Source organism: Rhipicephalus microplus, chromosome 2 (genome assembly GCF_043290135.1).
Source record: "Rhipicephalus microplus isolate Deutch F79 chromosome 2, USDA_Rmic, whole genome shotgun sequence".
NCBI classification, from domain to species: Eukaryota; Metazoa; Arthropoda; class Arachnida; order Ixodida; family Ixodidae; genus Rhipicephalus; species Rhipicephalus microplus.
The window spans coordinates 277,887,699-277,905,711 of NC_134701.1; the positions used below are offsets into that span (position 1 = coordinate 277,887,699).

The window sequence follows — 18,013 nt, forward strand, 5'->3', positions numbered from 1 at the left end:
GTTACCACCAACGCCCTCTGTTGCTTAAAGTTGAAGGTTACATGGTGTTACGGACAGACGGCGGACATTGTGAGGTCTTAAGGAGCTTCGCCCCTAAAAAAGAGTTCGTGGGAAAGAAAACAGAGTACCCCTGCCCCTTCTGAAACAGCTTCAGTGCCTCCCAGTACCTACATCTGACATTTTGGCACACAACTTGGCTCTCGCAAACACGTTCGGTAGCTGCCACGAACCCTGTTTAATTACATACCAAATGCTACTAACGAATTTGCATCTTATAATGAGCACAGCTGATTTGAGAAAAAGATCATGGCTCTTTTTCTAGGAGTGCTTCAATAAACAATCATGTGCAACACAAAGCTGGGGTGAAAGAGTGGACAACAGGTCCAGCATTCCCCGATGCGCTACTGTTCGAAAATCTCCGCTATCAAACCATGTGAAGCCATCATTCCCAGTTGTGTGCAGCACGCCAGCACTGCCAAGGCACTTGCTGTATCGTGCACAGACGTTCGCCATGAAAGCGTGTCATGCCTGCAATGGATCTGTGCAGCGCCCTTTGGGGTCTCAAACTAAACATTTACATGAACTGTGGCACAGTGCGTTTTGGGCTATCACCTTTTCAATGTGTGCAGTAAACATACAAATGCACTATGCCACATGCACTACCAAGCAGTTAGCTGAAAATGCTTATCATAAGGGTCGTCAGTGATCAAGCAGTACTGGCGCCTTTGCCTCCTGCTGCCATCATACCTCTGTGAATTTTTGGTGCTTATCCGTAGACATTGCCACACAACACCACGACAGTGGCCACTTCAGATTTTTTTTTATACAGTAAAAGCTCGTTAACACGGATCTCATGGGACTGGAGAAAATGTCAGAGTTAACCGAATTCCGAATTATCGAATGGACCATGAAAACAAAAGGAAAACGTACACGGCACAGACAAACCTTTATTTCTTAAAAAAGTGTGTTATTTTTGCCTGCCTCGTCGTCCGAATTTCTGACAGAATGATCTTATTTATTCCCATCAGGTGGTGGTGCGCACGTGTACTGTCGCGAGAACAAACGCAGAACTCCTCGAGGACAGCGAGGGCTTCGGCGGCTTCATGCACGGTGCGGCGATGTCGCGTCGGCTCATCACGTCTTTCAATATCACAACCTTTCTTTCAAGATCATTTGCTGGCTGCTGTGGCCATTTAACTCCTGTGATGGTCGCCATGAAGCGCGATGGCGGCGACAACGCACGCAAACACAGCCGCAACACGCAAGTCACAACATAAAGAACCAAGACACGAAGAAGTACACCAGTAGGCGTAGCATGGTCGTAGCGAGCAGCTGTTAGTAGACGCTGGATGTGCCGGTGGCCCAAGCGTTTCCGCCGGGTGGTGACTAGCGCCACCTAGCCACTTCCCCTCATTCACCATCATCATCGTCATATTCTGCTGCAGTTCGCTCGGTTTCAGTTTCTCCAAAACTCCGGTTCTGCCATCAGTTACGGCAAGTGGTGCTTGAGCCTCCAAGCCGCCGAGATCGCGAGACTCTGGAGTTCCGATAGTTCTCTACAAGGTTGTTCGAGATAACCGGTGCGCGGCTAAATCCCTCTGAATTAATGAGCATTTGACCTCATTAAAATATACACAGTTCTGCCGGGACTGCGTCGCGAGTCCGAGTTAACCGAATTTCTGAGTCAACGAGGTCCAGATAAACGAGCTTTTACTGTATGCTTCACTTCATCACACTTTGGAGTTGCATAACAAAGCTGCCTTTCAGACTCTTCTACAACCACATATGAATTGATTGATTGATATGTGGGGTTTAACGTCCCAAAACCACCATATGATTATGAGAGCCGCCGTAGTGGAGGGTTCCGGAAATTTCGACCACTTGGGGTTCTTTAACGTGCACCCAAATCTGGGCACACGGGCCTACAACATTTCCGCCTCCACCAGAAATTCAGCCGCCGCAGCCGAGATTTGATACCACGACCTGCGGGTCAGCAGCCGAGTACCTTAGCCACTAGACCACCGTTGCGGGGCAACCACATATGGATCGACCCACAAAAGTGTTGGTTTTAGCCTACTTGATAAGATGCCGCAAAAATGGGAATTCAATTAATGCCATTTCGGGCTTGCAGTCAGGCAGAAAGTTTCAACAGTCAGGCAGAAAGTTTCAATTTTTAGGCATGTCCGAAAAATCTGCAGTAGACCGCACACCACCCACGCAAGTGTAAATAAGGCCAAGGGCCGCACAATACTTTTCTGAGAACAGTCTAAAAACGCTCCCTATTGATAGTCGAGCCACCTTAGAACACGCGTGCCAAGCATTATACAGCATAAACTGCTTGTAACGTAAGTCACGAATGTCAGCACTATACGCGGTACCTCACTATAACCAAAACAACCCTTTTCAATGGCCACAGTTGTGCAAAACATGATGAGCATGCAACCTCACGTGTTCGAAAATCTAAGCACACAATGCGTGGTGCTTGCAACCATTTGAATTACCGAATGTTACAAAAATAAACGTCTAAACGACACGCGCTCCCACCGAAACGAAAGCGACAGGGGAGAAGAAAGGCTAACAAAACGAATACTATCATGGTAATTTGCTGACTATTTGTCAGGCTGCTTCAATTATGCACATTGCACAGAAACTATGTTGAGTCAAGCCCGAAATTTCCCGCCGATCACCGAGCAGTTGATTTCCCGAATGCACCGCCGATCACCGAGCAGTTGATTTCCCGAATGCACAACCGACTTCAAGACATTGCAATCGAATTGCGAACCACCATATGAGCGCTACACGTGCCGCCCATGGCCTTATTTTCATTAATGATATATATCGCTTCCCTTCATGTGCAGCCACTGCAAGGAGTTTTGATCATTCCGTACCAAAGCACAACATTGATTACACGCGACCGCAACTGAAATGCAACAAATGCGGATTAGGCCTAGCCTGCCGCTTGGCATGTCGCATTAAGGATGGTCTAAGACAACGTAAACATCGGGCATTAAAAATATTGCACTCAAGCAACGAGCCTAGAGCAGCATGTGACACGAAGTTTACGTTTGCTGCCGGGAGATCAATAACGACAAAAGCCAGTCAAGCTTATGTAACACCGCACACTGGCAGCAAAGGCGAAAGCCCACATCATAAAGCCATTGAACTTTTGAATTTACAGAAGAGGTAGCAAATGTCATATCTGTAGCAAGCAGGAGGGATAACGAAGACTCTTTTCTTTACACGAAACTCAAGGCGCAGTTGATGAGAATGCAATCAGGCTACCCGAGCCATGTTAGTCCACTGTAGCCACACCAGTATCTTTGCTAAGGCTTCTCTGCAACTAGGTAAGGATCCCCTTTCTCACTAGGCAAGCTTACACCAGCACTTGTGATGTGGCTTCTCCATCAACTAGGTAACTATCCTCTTTCTCACTTGGCAAGCCCCATAGGACTGCTGTGGTGTTTTGCTTTTCATTTATTATTTAATTTTCCTCCCTTTGTCCTTTGTTCATTCACATTGCGTCCCCTCCTCCGTCACGACCTCGTCGCTCGCTGCCTGGTGCACACCTAGCGTAATTCCTTTCAGAAGCGCACTCGCAAACGCGTTTGTCACAAAGATATTTCCAGCATCCGCATCATTACCGGTCTTCCATCTTGGGAGACCCAAAATAAGCGGTATGCCACTGTCAAGAGGATAAATGAGTCTAAAAAGACCACTTTGTAATCGGTCCTGCACTAAAAGCAGTTACACTATAAGTAGTCTGCAGTGTAGAGCAGCATGTAGCCTGGACTTTATAATTATATTTCAAGGTCAGCTGGAAATGACTTTCTCTTGTATCCTAAACGATCCCATAATTAAAAATGATTGGGTCATAAGTACAATGTCCCTAACGATAGCTTGATTTGAGCTTAGTAAGCTGCATGCTTACGTCAAATAACTCACGGCCCTCAGTCCCCAGCAGCTGCGAAGCAACTGACCACGGCGGCGGTCAGATCTGCAACGCAGCAGAGGGTGCTAAGAATCTCTGGATCCGGACAGGCCGCCATTGGAACCTGAACTTGGCAACGTTTAACGCTAGAACCTTATCTAGTGAGGGAAGTCTAGCTGTACTATTCGAGGAGCTAGAGGGTGTTAAATGGGATATAATAGGGCTCAGTGAGGTTAGGAGGACAGATGAGGCCTATACGGTGCTACAGAATGGGCACGTCCTTTGCTATCGGGGCTTGGCAGACAGAAGAGAACTGGGAGTGGGGTTCCTAATTATGAGAAACATAGCTGGCAACATAGAGGAATACTATAGCATTAATGAAAGGGTGGTAGGTATCGTAATTAAACTGAATAAAAGATACAAGATGAAGGTAGTACAGGCTTACGCGCCTACATCCAGCCATGATGACGCTTCAGTTGAAAGCTTCTATGAAGACGTGGAAGCGGCAATGAATAAGGTAAAAACACAGTATACTATAGTGATGGGCGACTTTAATGCAAAGGTAGGGAAGAAGCAGGCTGGAGACCAGGCAGTAGGAGATTATGGCATCGGTACTAGAAACGCCAAAGGAGAGCTACTAGTAGAATTCGCAGAACGCAATAATTTACGGATTTTGAATACCTTCTACGGAAAACGAGAAAACCGCAAGTGGACATGGAGGAGCCCTAATGGCGAAAATAAGAACGAAATAGACTTTATAATGAGTGTACACCCAGGAATCGTGCAGGATGTGGAAGTGGTTAGCAAGGTACGATGCAGTGACCATAGAATGGTACGGTCTCGAATTCACCTAGACTTGAAGAAAGAACGACAGAAACTGATACACAAGAAGCCAATCAATGAGCTAGCACTGAGAGGGAAAGTACAGGAATTCAGAGTCTCGCTTCAGAACAGGTACTCGGCTCTTAGTGAGTAAACCAACCTTAGCATAGATACAATGAATAATAATTTGACGAGTATCATTACGGAGTGTGCAGTGGAAGTTGGAGGCAGGGTAGTTAGACAGGACATCATCAAGCTTTCCCAAGAAACGAAGAACCTAATTAAGAAGCGTCAAATCATGAAAGTGTCAAGTACAACAGACAAAATAGAACTGGCAGAGCTTTCGAAGTTGATTAATAGACGTAAGGTATGCGATGTAAGAAGGTATAACATGGAGAGAATTGAACACGCTCTGAAAAACAGAGGAAGCGTCAAAGCAGTGAAGAGGAAACTTGGGATAGGCAAAAGTAGGATGTATGCACTAAGGGACAAAGAAGGCAAAATAACTACCAATATGGATAGGATAGTTAAAATAGCGGAAGAGTTTTACAGAGATCTGTACAGTAGCGGAGACAACCACGACCTTAATACTATAAGAACTAGCAGTAACCCAGATGACACCCCACCAGTAATGATAGAAGAAGTCAGAAAAGCTTTGGAGAGCATGCAAAGAGGCAAAGCTGCTGGTGAGGATCAGGTAACATCAGATTTGCTGAAAGATGGAGGACAGATTGTGTTAGAAAAACTAGCCACCCTGTTTACGAGGTGTCTCCTGACGGGAAGAGTACCAGAGTCTTGGAAGAACGCTAACATCATCTTAATACATAAGAAAGGAGATGACAAGGACTTGAAGAATTACAGGCCGATCAGCTTGCTCTCTGTAGTATACAAGCTATTTACAAAGGTAATTGCTAACAGAGTAAAGAAAACATTAGAATTCAATCAACCAAAGGAACAAGCAGGATTTCGAACAGCCTACTCAACAATTGACCACATTCATACTATCAACCAGGTAATAGAGAAATCCTCAGAGTATAACCAACCACTATACATAGCCTTCATAGATTACGAAAAGGCGTTTGATTCAGTAGAAATATCAGCCGTCATGCAGACACTGCGGAATCAGGGCGTCGATAAAGTATATATAAACGTCCTGGAAGAAATCTACAGCGAATCAACTGCTACCATAGTGCTTCATAAATAAAGCAAGAGAATACCAATCAAGAAGGGTGTAAGGCAGGGGGACACTATCTCCCCAATGCTATTTACCGCGTGCTTACAGGAGGTTTTCAGAAGCCTAGAATGGGAGCAGTTAGGGATAAGAGTTAATGAAGAATACCTTAGTAACCTGCGCTTCGCCGATGACATTGCATTGCTGAGTAACTCGGGGGACGAATTGCAACTCATGATTACGGAGTTGAACGGGGAGAGCAGAAAGGTGGGTCTTAAAATTAATCTGCAGAAAACGAAAGTAATGTACAACAACCTCGGAAAGGAGCAGCGCTTCGAGATAGGTAATAGTGCACTTGAAGTTGTAAAAGACTATGTCTACTTAGGGCAGGTAATAACCGTGGAGCCGAACCACGAGATTGAAGTAACTAGAAGAATAAGAATGGGGTGGAGCACATTCGGCAAGCACTCTCAAATTATGACAGGTAGATTGCCACTATCCCTCAAGAGGAAGGTATATAACAGCTGTATCTTGCCAGTACTTAGCTACGGAGCAGAAACCTGGAGACTTACAAAGAGGGTTCAGCTTAAATTGAGGACGACGCAGCGAGCAATGGAAAGAAAAATGGTAGGTGTAACCTTAAGAGACAAGAAGAGAGCAGAGTGGATTAGGGGACAAACGGGGGTTAAGGATATTATAGTTGAAATAAAGAAGAGGAAATGGACGTGGGCCGAGCATGTAGCGCGTAGAAAAAATAACCGCTGGTCATTAAGGGTAACTAACTGGATTCCCAGAGAAGGGAAGCGGGTTAGGGGGAGACAGAAGGTTAGGTGGGCAGATGAGATTAAGAAGTTTGCGGGTATAAATTGGCAGCAGCAAGCACAGGATCGGGTTAACTGGCGGAACATGGGAGAGGCCTTTGTCCTGCAGTGGACGTAGTCAGGCTGATGATGATGATGATGAAGCTGCATAAGTAGCATAGCCAACGCGAATACGCCATAACATGTATGCGCTTGCTCTCGACCCCACTGAAAGTAAACAGCCTGCTCAAAAAGGAAACCAACTACTCAAGGTCATGAGACAGAGAGACAAAGGAATGTAGCTGCTTATCACCTCTGCCTGTGAAGCTTCCGAGCGAGCTCTCTGGTTCTGAGCAAGGGAGCGTGCGAAAAATACCAGGAACTCTACTCATACTAGACACATTCCCAAAATTTTTGGTGCAGCCATGGGGCCATACAGTCATTTAGTGAAGTCAATTGACGACTACTTCGAAAAGTTTTGTAGGGCCCATTCAGTGAATATTGTTCACCGGGCAGGTATCGTAACTAAGCATTCAGTTGTAGACAAATGCCTCCCAGCATGTGTACTCACAGGGAGCAGGGTGTCTATGTGCGGGTGGAACACCTGAGGGCTATGGTGTGTGAGCAGGCATCCCAGGAAGGCAAGGGTGTCAATCTTCATGTTGGAACTGGATTGTCGGTCACTCAGCGAAAAGTGCAGTCCAGGCAACAGTGCTGGTAGATAGTCTGCCAGAGCTCCGGGCAACAGCTGCAGCAGCTCGGTCAGTAGGGCCAAGCAACCCTGGGTGCGTTCGAAGCGAGTACTTTTTTCAAGAGAGTGCGAATATTCAAAGTTTCAAATATTCTTCAAATAGTGTAAGCTGTTCTCTTCGATCCACAATGGAATATTACTATATGAGCTTCCCGAAAGCAAACACAGTCAACATCTGATCAACCAGTGGCCCCTTAAGATTCTCACTATCCTTCACCCCATTCCTCTCTTGTGATTGCAGCAAACCTGCCCTTCAGGCTCTGCTACGGTGGCAAATGCATCGATTCGAAAAATTGCTGGTTCCAATATAGAGATGATAGACGTGGCAGAGATGGGGGCTCAATGCTGTTTGACATCGAAAATCTTTAGCATCCAAAATTTCAGATGTTATACACTGATGTCTACGAGGCAGATTAGGAAGCCCGAACTGAATGGGAGTACACCCTTGATTGATATGTGGTGTTTAACGTCCCAAAACCACCATATGATGAGAGACGTCGTAGTGGAGGGCTATGGAAATATTGATCACCTGGGGTCCTTCGAATTGCACCCAAATCTGAGTACACTGGCTTACAACATTTCCGCCTCCATCAGAAATGCAGCGGCCGCAGCCGGGTTTCGATCCCGCGACCTGCGGGTCAGCAGCTGAGTGCCTTAGACACTAGACCATCGCGGCGGGGCTGGGAGCACACCCTTGTCTGCCACATGGCAGACAATGCTGTGCTCAGTGGCAGACAAGCGCTGCCACATCAGTGGTAGACAAGGGTTCCACAGAGGAGGAGAGGCTGAGGAAACAGCATCTTTGCCTTTCAAGTGTAAGGTGCTGTCAACAACACTTTGGTTGCACCAAATCATGCACATCAATACAATTCAGCCTCTGCACTGCCTCATTCTCGATAAGACAACAATGAAGCACCACCTCACCACCGCTTCATCAACCTAGCAAAAAAAAAAACATTTTCATGTTGCTATCTCATCAACATATGCTTAGAAATTATCTCCAACTTTCTTTTTCTGCAATTTCACTTTGAAGTATTTGAGAAATATTTGAGAAATATTCAAAAAACAGTCTATTTGATTCACACTCGCACTTCAACGTCCAACATCACTTCACACCCAAAATTTTACTAATTGCACAGATCCAACAAGACATGATGAAATTCAACGAAACCTAATCCTGAAGGAAGCTTGTACGGCAGAAGGTGTGCAGCAAGGTAAAAACTGTTTTATTTATTACTGTATATGGTAGCGAAATGCACCTTCCATTGACCCTTCATCAAAACGCTTTGTGGTCAGTGAAGTGAAGCGATTTGAAATATGGTGCACAATGTGCCAGGTGGTTGTCCTTAATGACTACTTTCCCTGATTGGCTACATTTTGACCCCATTTGGCGACAAAAATTTTCTGTTGGCTACACGTTTTTTTCTTGCAATTAATATTTGCTGCACTAAGTAGCTATTTTTTCATTGTTGGCATATGAAAAATCATGCTTTTAGGCTTTTTCCGTTTTCAGTTGATGCACGTGTGCATCAAGGCACAAGTTTCGGCACAAAATTCTGATGCACAGTGCGTGTCGTCGTGTGAACTTGGCAAAAACTGAGATCCACAGCAAAATAAAGTGACCTCGGTTTTTACTAAATTTCACTCTCCGAAGCTGGGCTTGTCTCATGTAAAATGTACTGATCGAATGTACCCAGTCCGCAGCTTCCAGGAAAATCTTTCTCACCGTTTCATTTCCTACTGACTTGATGGCTGGAATGTTCTAACCTTACTTTGTATATGTCAAAACTATCTTTCATTCATAAATTACATGCACACAGAAGAACTAAAAATTTCCTACTGACTTGATGGCTGGAATGTTCTAACCTTACTCTGTATATGTCAAAACTATCTTTCATTCATAAATTACATGCACACAGAAGAACTAATTACAATTTGTTCATTTTTTTGCAACTTTTCTGTGGCATGAAAAGCAAGCAATAGGGGAGGAAATGTGCTTTTATTTCTATAGTTCTGCTAATTCAAACTAGCATTACTTATTGATCAATACTAATTAGTGCACTCATAATATTGTTTCTGTGCTATTTAGCTACAAACTCGGTGGTAAATGGCATAAATTTTGGCTTTAGTTCAGGCTCTTACAAGTCCACCGAATGGCAACCCTGCAATACACTTCACAGGACACTAACTTTTGAGGTGCACATATCTGAGATAGGCTCCTCACATTTAATTAGAGTAATACATGTAAGTAAGAAGGATACCTCACCTGTCGGGTCTTCAGGGCCCGCTCGCGCAAGGGCCGCTGAAGACCCCTCACTAGCGGACCCACTTGAGCCGCGACAAGAGAGCGTGGGTCATCGCCACAGAGGGGGGCACCAACACATGGCGTGACAAGTGGCCGAGTCTGTCGCAACAGTGCAATGTATGCCTGCAGAATGTCCACCTTCACGTTTTCTTCACGTTCTGAAAAAGCATCAACAACGACAATAAGTCGACTTTATACAGTGAAAGCTCGTTAATTCAAAATTCAATAAATCGAGTTTATGGATAATTCGAACTGTAAGTTATGGTCCGGCCAAGCTCCATACAAGCCTATGAATAAAAAAGCCCGTTAATTCGAACGCGAGTAGGTTCCGCCGCGGATAATTCGAACTATGCGCCACCGCACCGGCGGCTTGGCTAGTCACTCGATAGGGCAGCTGTCGAATTACGAGGCGGCTTGGACAGGGAGCGAAGAGAAAAACGGAGAAACTGGCACGGAGGCCAGAGTGCAGAAAATAGCACCACTTACTCTTCACCCCCCTCCCCCCACAATCTCTCTCTCTGCGGCTGCCTGCTCTTCATCCTCAAAACCTCAAAGATTTTTTTTTTTTAAGCGTCAATCTTGGAGCCTTTGAAAATCCTGCGTAGTTGTCGCTGTTAGACGACAGATGGCATGACCAGCAGACGGGTGCGTCGTAGCTTCGCCCAGCCTTCTCTGCAGTCGCTGTCTTGGGCGTGCATTGTACACCTTGGTAGTTCGTGCTGAGAGTAGCTTCAGACTGTTGTGATTCTTTGCGTCGGTGTTAGGCATCGGCTAACGTTTGTTGCGGTAGTGCCGGTAGTAGCTTCCCGTCTGTCGTGATTCTGCTGCTCCGACTTGATGGCGTGTGCCCGCGGCAAATACCGTGCCAAAACACTTCAGGAGAAAGCTGATATCTTACGGGAAGTGGACGCCGGACTCTTGCCTAAGCAAGATATCGTGAAAAAGCATGGGATACCAAAAACGACGCTATCTACTTATATAAAAAATAGGAGGACTATTGAAGACGCCTTGGAGGCAGAAGTTGCGAGCAAAAGGAGGAGACGATAGCAAATTGCTTTCACCACTGTGGCTTCAGCACCGAAGCTTTTCAAGCTGACGAGACACCAGTGCTCGAACACGGCGACACCGCCCCCATGGCGGACGTTTTGGAAGACATCTGCTTTGCGGACTACGTCGATGTGGACTTAAGTGCAGCGGTGCGTGGTGCACTCACGGATGGCGACATAATATGTCAGGTCAGAAGTGCAGAACCTGTCGCTGCTAGTGACGATGATGAGGAAGAGGACGAAGCACCAGTGCGGCCATCTGCTGCGGAAGTCATGGCCCGATTGAATGCCGCCCGTCTTTTCCTAAGTTTTGAAGAAGGTGGAGAAGAGGCCTTCCACCAAATTCGCTCGTTAGAGCAAAAAGTGCTGGCCGTCGCCTTCAGGAAAGAAGGCAGACCGCGATCACAGATTTTTTTCAAAAAATAAATTGTTATGCCCTACTCGCAGTGTAATATTGTTGTTCTCCACTTTCGTTAGTTCGAATTGAGGTGGCTTCTCCTTGCGGTTCGAATTAACGAGCTTTTACTGTATGCCAAAATGGGTGCGCTCAATGTGAGCGATTACGGTATACCCAGCGACAGCTGCACCAATGCCTTTTTTGATAGGGTTTAGCTGTAACGGTGTACGGAGCAATATCCTGTCCATTTCTGCAGCAGAGTGTGCCTATGCGCCACACTCCGTAGTAAGCTTAAGTGGGTTTCAGGAATGCCCTTAACTGTGTACAGTAAACCACTAATTTTTCAGACATGCTTGAATATTCGGGAGCCTTTGCGGTACTGCCACAAGAACCACATAGTTGATGTAAAGAATGTTCAAAGCTTTGGAAGCTGCAGCAATTCACATTTGATTTTTCTGACTTTCAGCTCAAAGTCTAGTTTTGATTGACATGTGGGGTTTGACCTCCCAAAACCACCATATGATTATGAGAGACGCGGTAGTGGGCGGCTCCGGAAATTTAGACCACCTGGGGTTCTTTAACAGGCACCCAAATCTGAGCACACGGGCATATAACATTTTCATCTCCATCAAAAATGCAGTTCAAAGTGTAGTCCATAATGACATAAATTGAAGCAGTCACTCTTATCGTGCCAATCATCTTACAGGCTTTAACCAGCCCTACAATGAAGCAATCTGTTTGCTGCAATAAAAAAAAACTTTCACAAAATGCTTTGATGGAATGCCAAGGTGCTACGGAGTGGAGCATTAAGAAAATCTGAAGCGGCCACTGTCGTGGTACGAGCGCATCAATGCCTTTTCCAAGGAGCACCAGAGATGTAGAGGAATGATAGCAGCAGGCAGCAAACGTGCCAGTACAACACAGTTCCTGATCGCCCTATTAAGATATGAATCTTCAGATAGCTGTTCAGTATTGCCCGCACTGGATACTTTCAGTAGACGACAACCTAAATGTACAACGTAAACGTGCTGCACAGTCACTTACTACTTCCTTTTCATGCAAACCCACTAAAAGTGCAGCCCACAAATTCATTGCTTTCTGTAATGAAAGCAGCTTGCCATCGAACTCTGTCCAGGCGGCAGTCATCGCTACCCTGGCCATAACTGGGTAGTGCAAAGAGAGCCGTCCACAAGCGAGTATGCATAGGCCACAATACCCCCCCCCCCCCTCTTCTCTTTCGTTGGTGTTGTGGTGTGTTTTCCTGAAAATTGAAGTGACAGGCTGTACACAACTAGAAATAATTGGCTCTATGCAGCGTTAAAAGCTGCATTTTAATAAAAACAAAGAATATTCTCAGGCATTAGCAAATCAATTATGTGCAAACACGTATGGGAAATAGCTGGTTTGATATCTGCTTTCCTGCCACGGGCTTTGTGTTTATCATCGTGCCGATAACTTTTCCCACACTTTGCCAGCATCAACGGCACTTGTCAAGAGATGCAAATTCACAATTAGCATGTGTTGAGGCAGGGTTTTCAGCAGATACTATTCATGAAAGCCTGTGCGAAAACCGAAATATCTGCTAAGTGTGCTGGCAGGCCTATTTCTGTAATGGTTGTGGCCATTTGACTGCTGAGCAAAGTAAAAAAAAAATACAGGCTCGTTTTTTTTTTTTTAACCTGCAGTACTTTTAGGGTGATTTCAGAGATTCAGAAATAAGCGATTGACTATAAACGAAGGCGGCAAAAACAGAAGGGCCAACGCATACCTTTGAAACGTGCAATCAGCGCAGGTGAAACGACACGGTAGAATTCTGGGAGCATTTCATGCCTGGTGGCGATGACTGCCTCCAGACATTTCGCAGCAGCCCGCCGTACTTTCCAGCTCATGTCGTCGTCATCACTGTATTCATCTTCACTCTCCCTGAATGTGAGACATGAAAAAAATAAAATAAAGATCTCAGTACGATGTATCCTCTTGCTAAAACATTTCTGCAACACCATTCTACATACCGTATTTACACAATTGTAAGACGACCCTTTTTTTCAAATTTGACAATCCAATGTTGGGGGGTCGTCTTAGAATCGAAATCGAACCACGTACCTTAGAATCGAAATCGAACCATGTATTGTCATCTCGAATAGTTTCCCGCTCAACCCAAAGCGCATAGTTTTCCGCGTGCTTATACAAAAGCTTTTCTTTTTTTAGCATCTACTGCGCGCATTACGAGTGCCTTTATGACGAGTGCACGGCTCTTGAGGGAGCACCGGTAATCGATGGAAGAGCCGCCGTAGGGGAGTATTGGTAGTTGACGGAAAAGCTCCTCTTTGTGATACAATTTTCTAAGCGGGCGCGTCGCCGCGTGCTCCTGTCGCTTGTGTCCACGACCGGCTCTCTCGAGTCACTTCTGTCTGACATGAGTGCCGTGACATGAGGACGAAAGTTTGGAATCGGTGAATGTGTGGTGCGGAAGTGGCGGCTTCAGCGCGAGGAAATTTTCTCGTGCGACTCCAAGCGCCGTGGCTTTCGCGGGCCGAAGTCTGGCCGCTTTCCGGAACTAGAGGCGAAGCTTGCAGCCTACGTGACTGACCTACGCAATCGATCGTTGTTGGTCGCGTAAATTGTTGTTTTTTTTTTTTTCTTTTTTTGAGATGCGATTTTGGGGGGTCGTCTTACATTCATGTAAATACGGTACTCTCGAACCTCACTATCGTGAAACAATGGATGTACAGTACCCTCTCGATAATTCAAACTTCTGTTCAAAGGACCCCTGACAGCAGAAGCTTTGTTTGCAACTTTTTCAAAGTAATTTGCAGCTTTGCGTCTGGTAATGCCAAAATTTACGATCTGCTCCAGTCAGACCTGTGTATGCTAACGATTTACACCCAAACTCATAGAAGTAACTGAAGTGTACATGCAAAACTATCATGTGAGCAGCGGAACGTAGAGCGCATCTCTCTCTCAACTTACGAAGTGGAGCGAAAGGTGGAGGTGCATACAACTTGTTTCGCCACGATTTTTGCAGCTGAGCTAACCGTGTCATGAAAACGCACTCGTCAAACACGAAATCTATGCAGTTCCCTGCACTATGTCGGGATGCTACATCTACAAGTAGCTGAGTGTATGGAGCGTAAGTGACGCTCAGCTCATAGCGTCTTACTACACCGGGCAGGCAGGCTGTCTTACATCTAGGCAGTTCTTCCCAAAGATTGAAAAGACGTACAAGGAATCAGTGGCTTTAGTTTCATACCCCATGGTTTTTTAACCCTTACCTTGATGAATATGCGACACAACCAGTTGCACTGTGGCGACATTTCTTTTCATTTTGACACTAATCTTATGTAGTTTCGACACTAATGTTAACGCCAGAAGGACACAAAGTGCTGTCACTCAGGCTCGTCCAATGCCGGCAACTGTTCCTCACTAGTTATGTGTAGAGTTCATTGTCCACCATTTCATCCAATGGGTTGCTGATGCAGCATTTGTGGAAAGACTTGCGCACCATCTCTTCCGGGGCAGATTTCCAAGCTGACAACACCAAGACAAAAACGGGCGCGAGCGTAGGACATTGTAGGTGCCCAGCAGAGGTCTTGGAATTGTTGTCCAGCATCCACTCATTGCAGAGCTCACGCACGATCTTTGAAATGTTTATTGGGAACTACGCCCAGTGGCTGGAGGATTAATGTTAGTCCCCAAGGAATCACAACAAGGTCCATCTTGCCACCGGACAGAGCTCCCTTTACATCAGTTGTGAGGTGGCCTCGAAATTAGCAGAGCACCAACATGCTCAGTCATTGAAAAAGTACGAAGGGTCGCCGATTCCGCACGAGCTGGATCCACTCAAGCATGAGGAATTCATTTATGAACCCTTTTTCGTTCGCTTTCACGATAACATCCCGAGGAAAGTTTTTTCTGGTAGCCCTTTTCTCTTGAAAATGATATGAGGGCAGCTTCTTTCTATCAACTGTGCACGCGAGCATCACTGTAAATCATGAATGCTCATTTCCCGTTGTCAAGAACTTTCATTTGCTTGGATCCTTTAGCGGTCACAGTCTAGTTCATGGGCATATCAAACCAGACCGGAATTTCGTCAGCGTTGCCTATGTGTCCCATCATGTAGCAATGCTGTCGACAAAGCCCAATGACAAACCGCTGATATTCATCCTGCCTGTTGTCGAAATTTTCGGGCAGTCTTTGGCACACTGGAGTACGGCACTTCTGTACATTACTGTCTTCTTTCAGCTGGGCCAGATTGTAAGCGCTGATCAGACGGCTGTGTACCTCGGTGTGCCCTCAGCTCTGACAGTTCACGAAAAAGGCTCCAGGCGAGTTACTGTGCAATCACTTGGGAATGAAATAATTGATTTATATGTGGGTTTTAACGTCCAAAAACCACTTTATGATTATGAGAGACGTTGTAGTGGAAGGCTCCGGAAATTTCGACCACCTTGGGTTCTCTAGCACACTGGCCTACAACATTTCCACCTCCATCGGAAATGCAGCTGCTGCAGCCGGGATTTCCCAATAATAAATTTTAATTGTATATAACAGCATTTTTCGTTTCTTTAAAAAAATATTGGCCCCGTATCAGCATGTTCCACTGCAAATGTCATCAAAAGACGATAGTCTTGCATGTGGAGAGAGTGAACAAAACGTTTATTTGATGCTCTGCGCGAGAAAAACGGTGAATTGTATTCTGGAAGCACTGCGTTAGAGAGTCTCGATCCGTGCAGCGAAGGCAAACGAGCGCATCAAGGCACGTTAGACACGGGCGCCATCTGGCGGTTATCTTCAAAAACGAGAGAAGGCGTGCGTGCCCGAGGAGAAAGATGCGCGCCTGTCTCGGAGGCAATAAGGAGTAGAACGCAAAGTGACGGGCAGGTGCCACTACCGTGTCGTCTTGCAAAGCGCTGGAAACACTTGCGTTTTTGAGCATCGCGTTGCAGTGTCAGCGCAGCATGATAAACGCTACGGCCCTTAAAATTACTTGTGTGTGCCTTCTCTAGTATGAAGGCACACATACAAAACATTGACGTGTTATGGTGCCTCGCATATGCTCAATAATTGCTCTTTAATTGACAATCGCACAAGTATGAACGCTGAAACTGGAGCAATATTGGTGGGCACTGCGGATGGGTTTGGCCGTTTGAGGTATCGTTTGATTCTATTAAGAGGATCGTTACTGTGGACAGACAAATGTACAGACCGACAGACTGACCAAAATTTTGGCGTTGAAGGTCCTCAAGGTCTTTGAAAAATGAAATACAACAAAAACACAACTGTCAGGTTTAGTTCAAAACAGTGCTAGCCAATAGACAAGCACTGCTTTTAGACATCACTAGATGGCAGCTCACCCCTGAGAGTCTCTGTCCGTGTCCATAGAATTTTCATCATCCTCATCATCATAGTTGTAGTTTGGATCATAACAGATGTACTCCAGGCAAATCTTCATTATCTATTGAGTGACAAAGAAGAGCACTGCTTTAGAAAAAAAGTGCCCCCCAAAAGATAACACTGTCACAAGATGTCCACCCACCAACACTTCACATTCCTCAAATTCGCAGATGCATGACCATGTGTCAAGTTGTAACCCTTTTGTAGTGCAAAAAAAAATTGCAGTGCGAGGTACTAGAAAAATAAAAACAGAAAATTCACCAGTTAAGTAAGGCACAGTAATTTCCTGTAACAAAACTGAAGCATCTATAATAATAACATTTCTTCATGACAGACTTTGTGATGGCAGATGACCAAAGCTAGTAAAGCAAAGGCAGGCAAGTTCAACTTCCTTAATTACTGTAACAGAGCCTATAACGACGCGCAAAAGCCATTTGGCATACGTTTCCACAAGTTATCTTGCTGCCAGATTGGCTGTAAAGGCAGACCTGCTGCATGCACTAGGAACGATTAATGTTTGATATGCTTCTCATTGTTGAACTTTCTGTGCAACCAATCAACCAGTGCTCTACGGATACCATCGAAGAGGTCAAGGGAATCTAAACAGCATGCCTGCTGTTCTGGACACTCACTGTTGGCACATGGGGCACCAATTCTTTGGGGCAGCGCCGAAGCAAGCTCTCAAAGCCCTGCAGGCAGTGTTCCCTCAGTTCATCATCTTCCACTTTGCAGTATTCCACCATCAGGGGCATCAGCCGTTCCAAGTGGTCACCCATGCGATGTCCTGCTTGCCGGCTGGTCGACAAACAACGACAATCATAAATTCTGAGGTTCTGCAAGCTAAACCTACAATCAAATCATGAGGCGCATTCAAACAGGTAGCTCTAGATCGATCTTGACCGTGTCAGTGCCTTAAGTTCTAATCCCATTTGATTGTAACCACAGATTTACAGGATCAAACTTGCAAATACAGTGGTAGGTACTTGTGAATGTAGGATACAGGCGAAACTATCAAGAAATTACACTGATGAAATGTTGTTACGTGGAACTGAGGTATTTAGTGTTTGGTGCAAAAGCTAGAACTTAGACAAATTATTTATAGGAGTAGCAGCCTATTGTCGGAGTTGCCCCTGCATTACAAATATCGCCTCTGGGCTAGCTTGTTTTCTGCATCGGCGTTGCCTTCCGCGGGCAAGAGTGTGTTCACATTTGTTTACGAAAAAAAGACTTGTCTGGGACGCGTTTATTCATCATCATCAGCCACAGCACAAAGTGCACATAATGCCTTACAGATATTTAGCGGTATATCGCTTAGCAGAATGACAGATGTTACAGTGGGCGTATAGTTGGTACCCAGCACGTGCTGTGCCCAAGAACAAAACCCTAAAGAAATCATTCT

General features: G+C 45.5%; 1 protein-coding gene across 1 annotated transcript in view; it reads right to left on the minus strand.

Moving 5' to 3' along the window:
* Cand1 (Cullin-associated and neddylation-dissociated 1) overlaps window positions 1-18,013 on the minus strand; it is a 70,895-nt gene that overhangs the window by 41,484 nt on the left and 11,398 nt on the right. Inside the window, exons 7-11 of the mRNA XM_037430356.2 lie at window positions 17,247-17,409; window positions 16,575-16,675; window positions 12,989-13,143; window positions 9,739-9,935; window positions 7,293-7,502 (exon numbers count right to left, since the gene is read on the minus strand). Coding sequence (XP_037286253.1) covers window positions 7,293-7,502; window positions 9,739-9,935; window positions 12,989-13,143; window positions 16,575-16,675; window positions 17,247-17,409 — 826 coding nt within the window. The remainder of the gene's footprint in view (window positions 1-7,292; window positions 7,503-9,738; window positions 9,936-12,988; window positions 13,144-16,574; window positions 16,676-17,246; window positions 17,410-18,013) is intronic.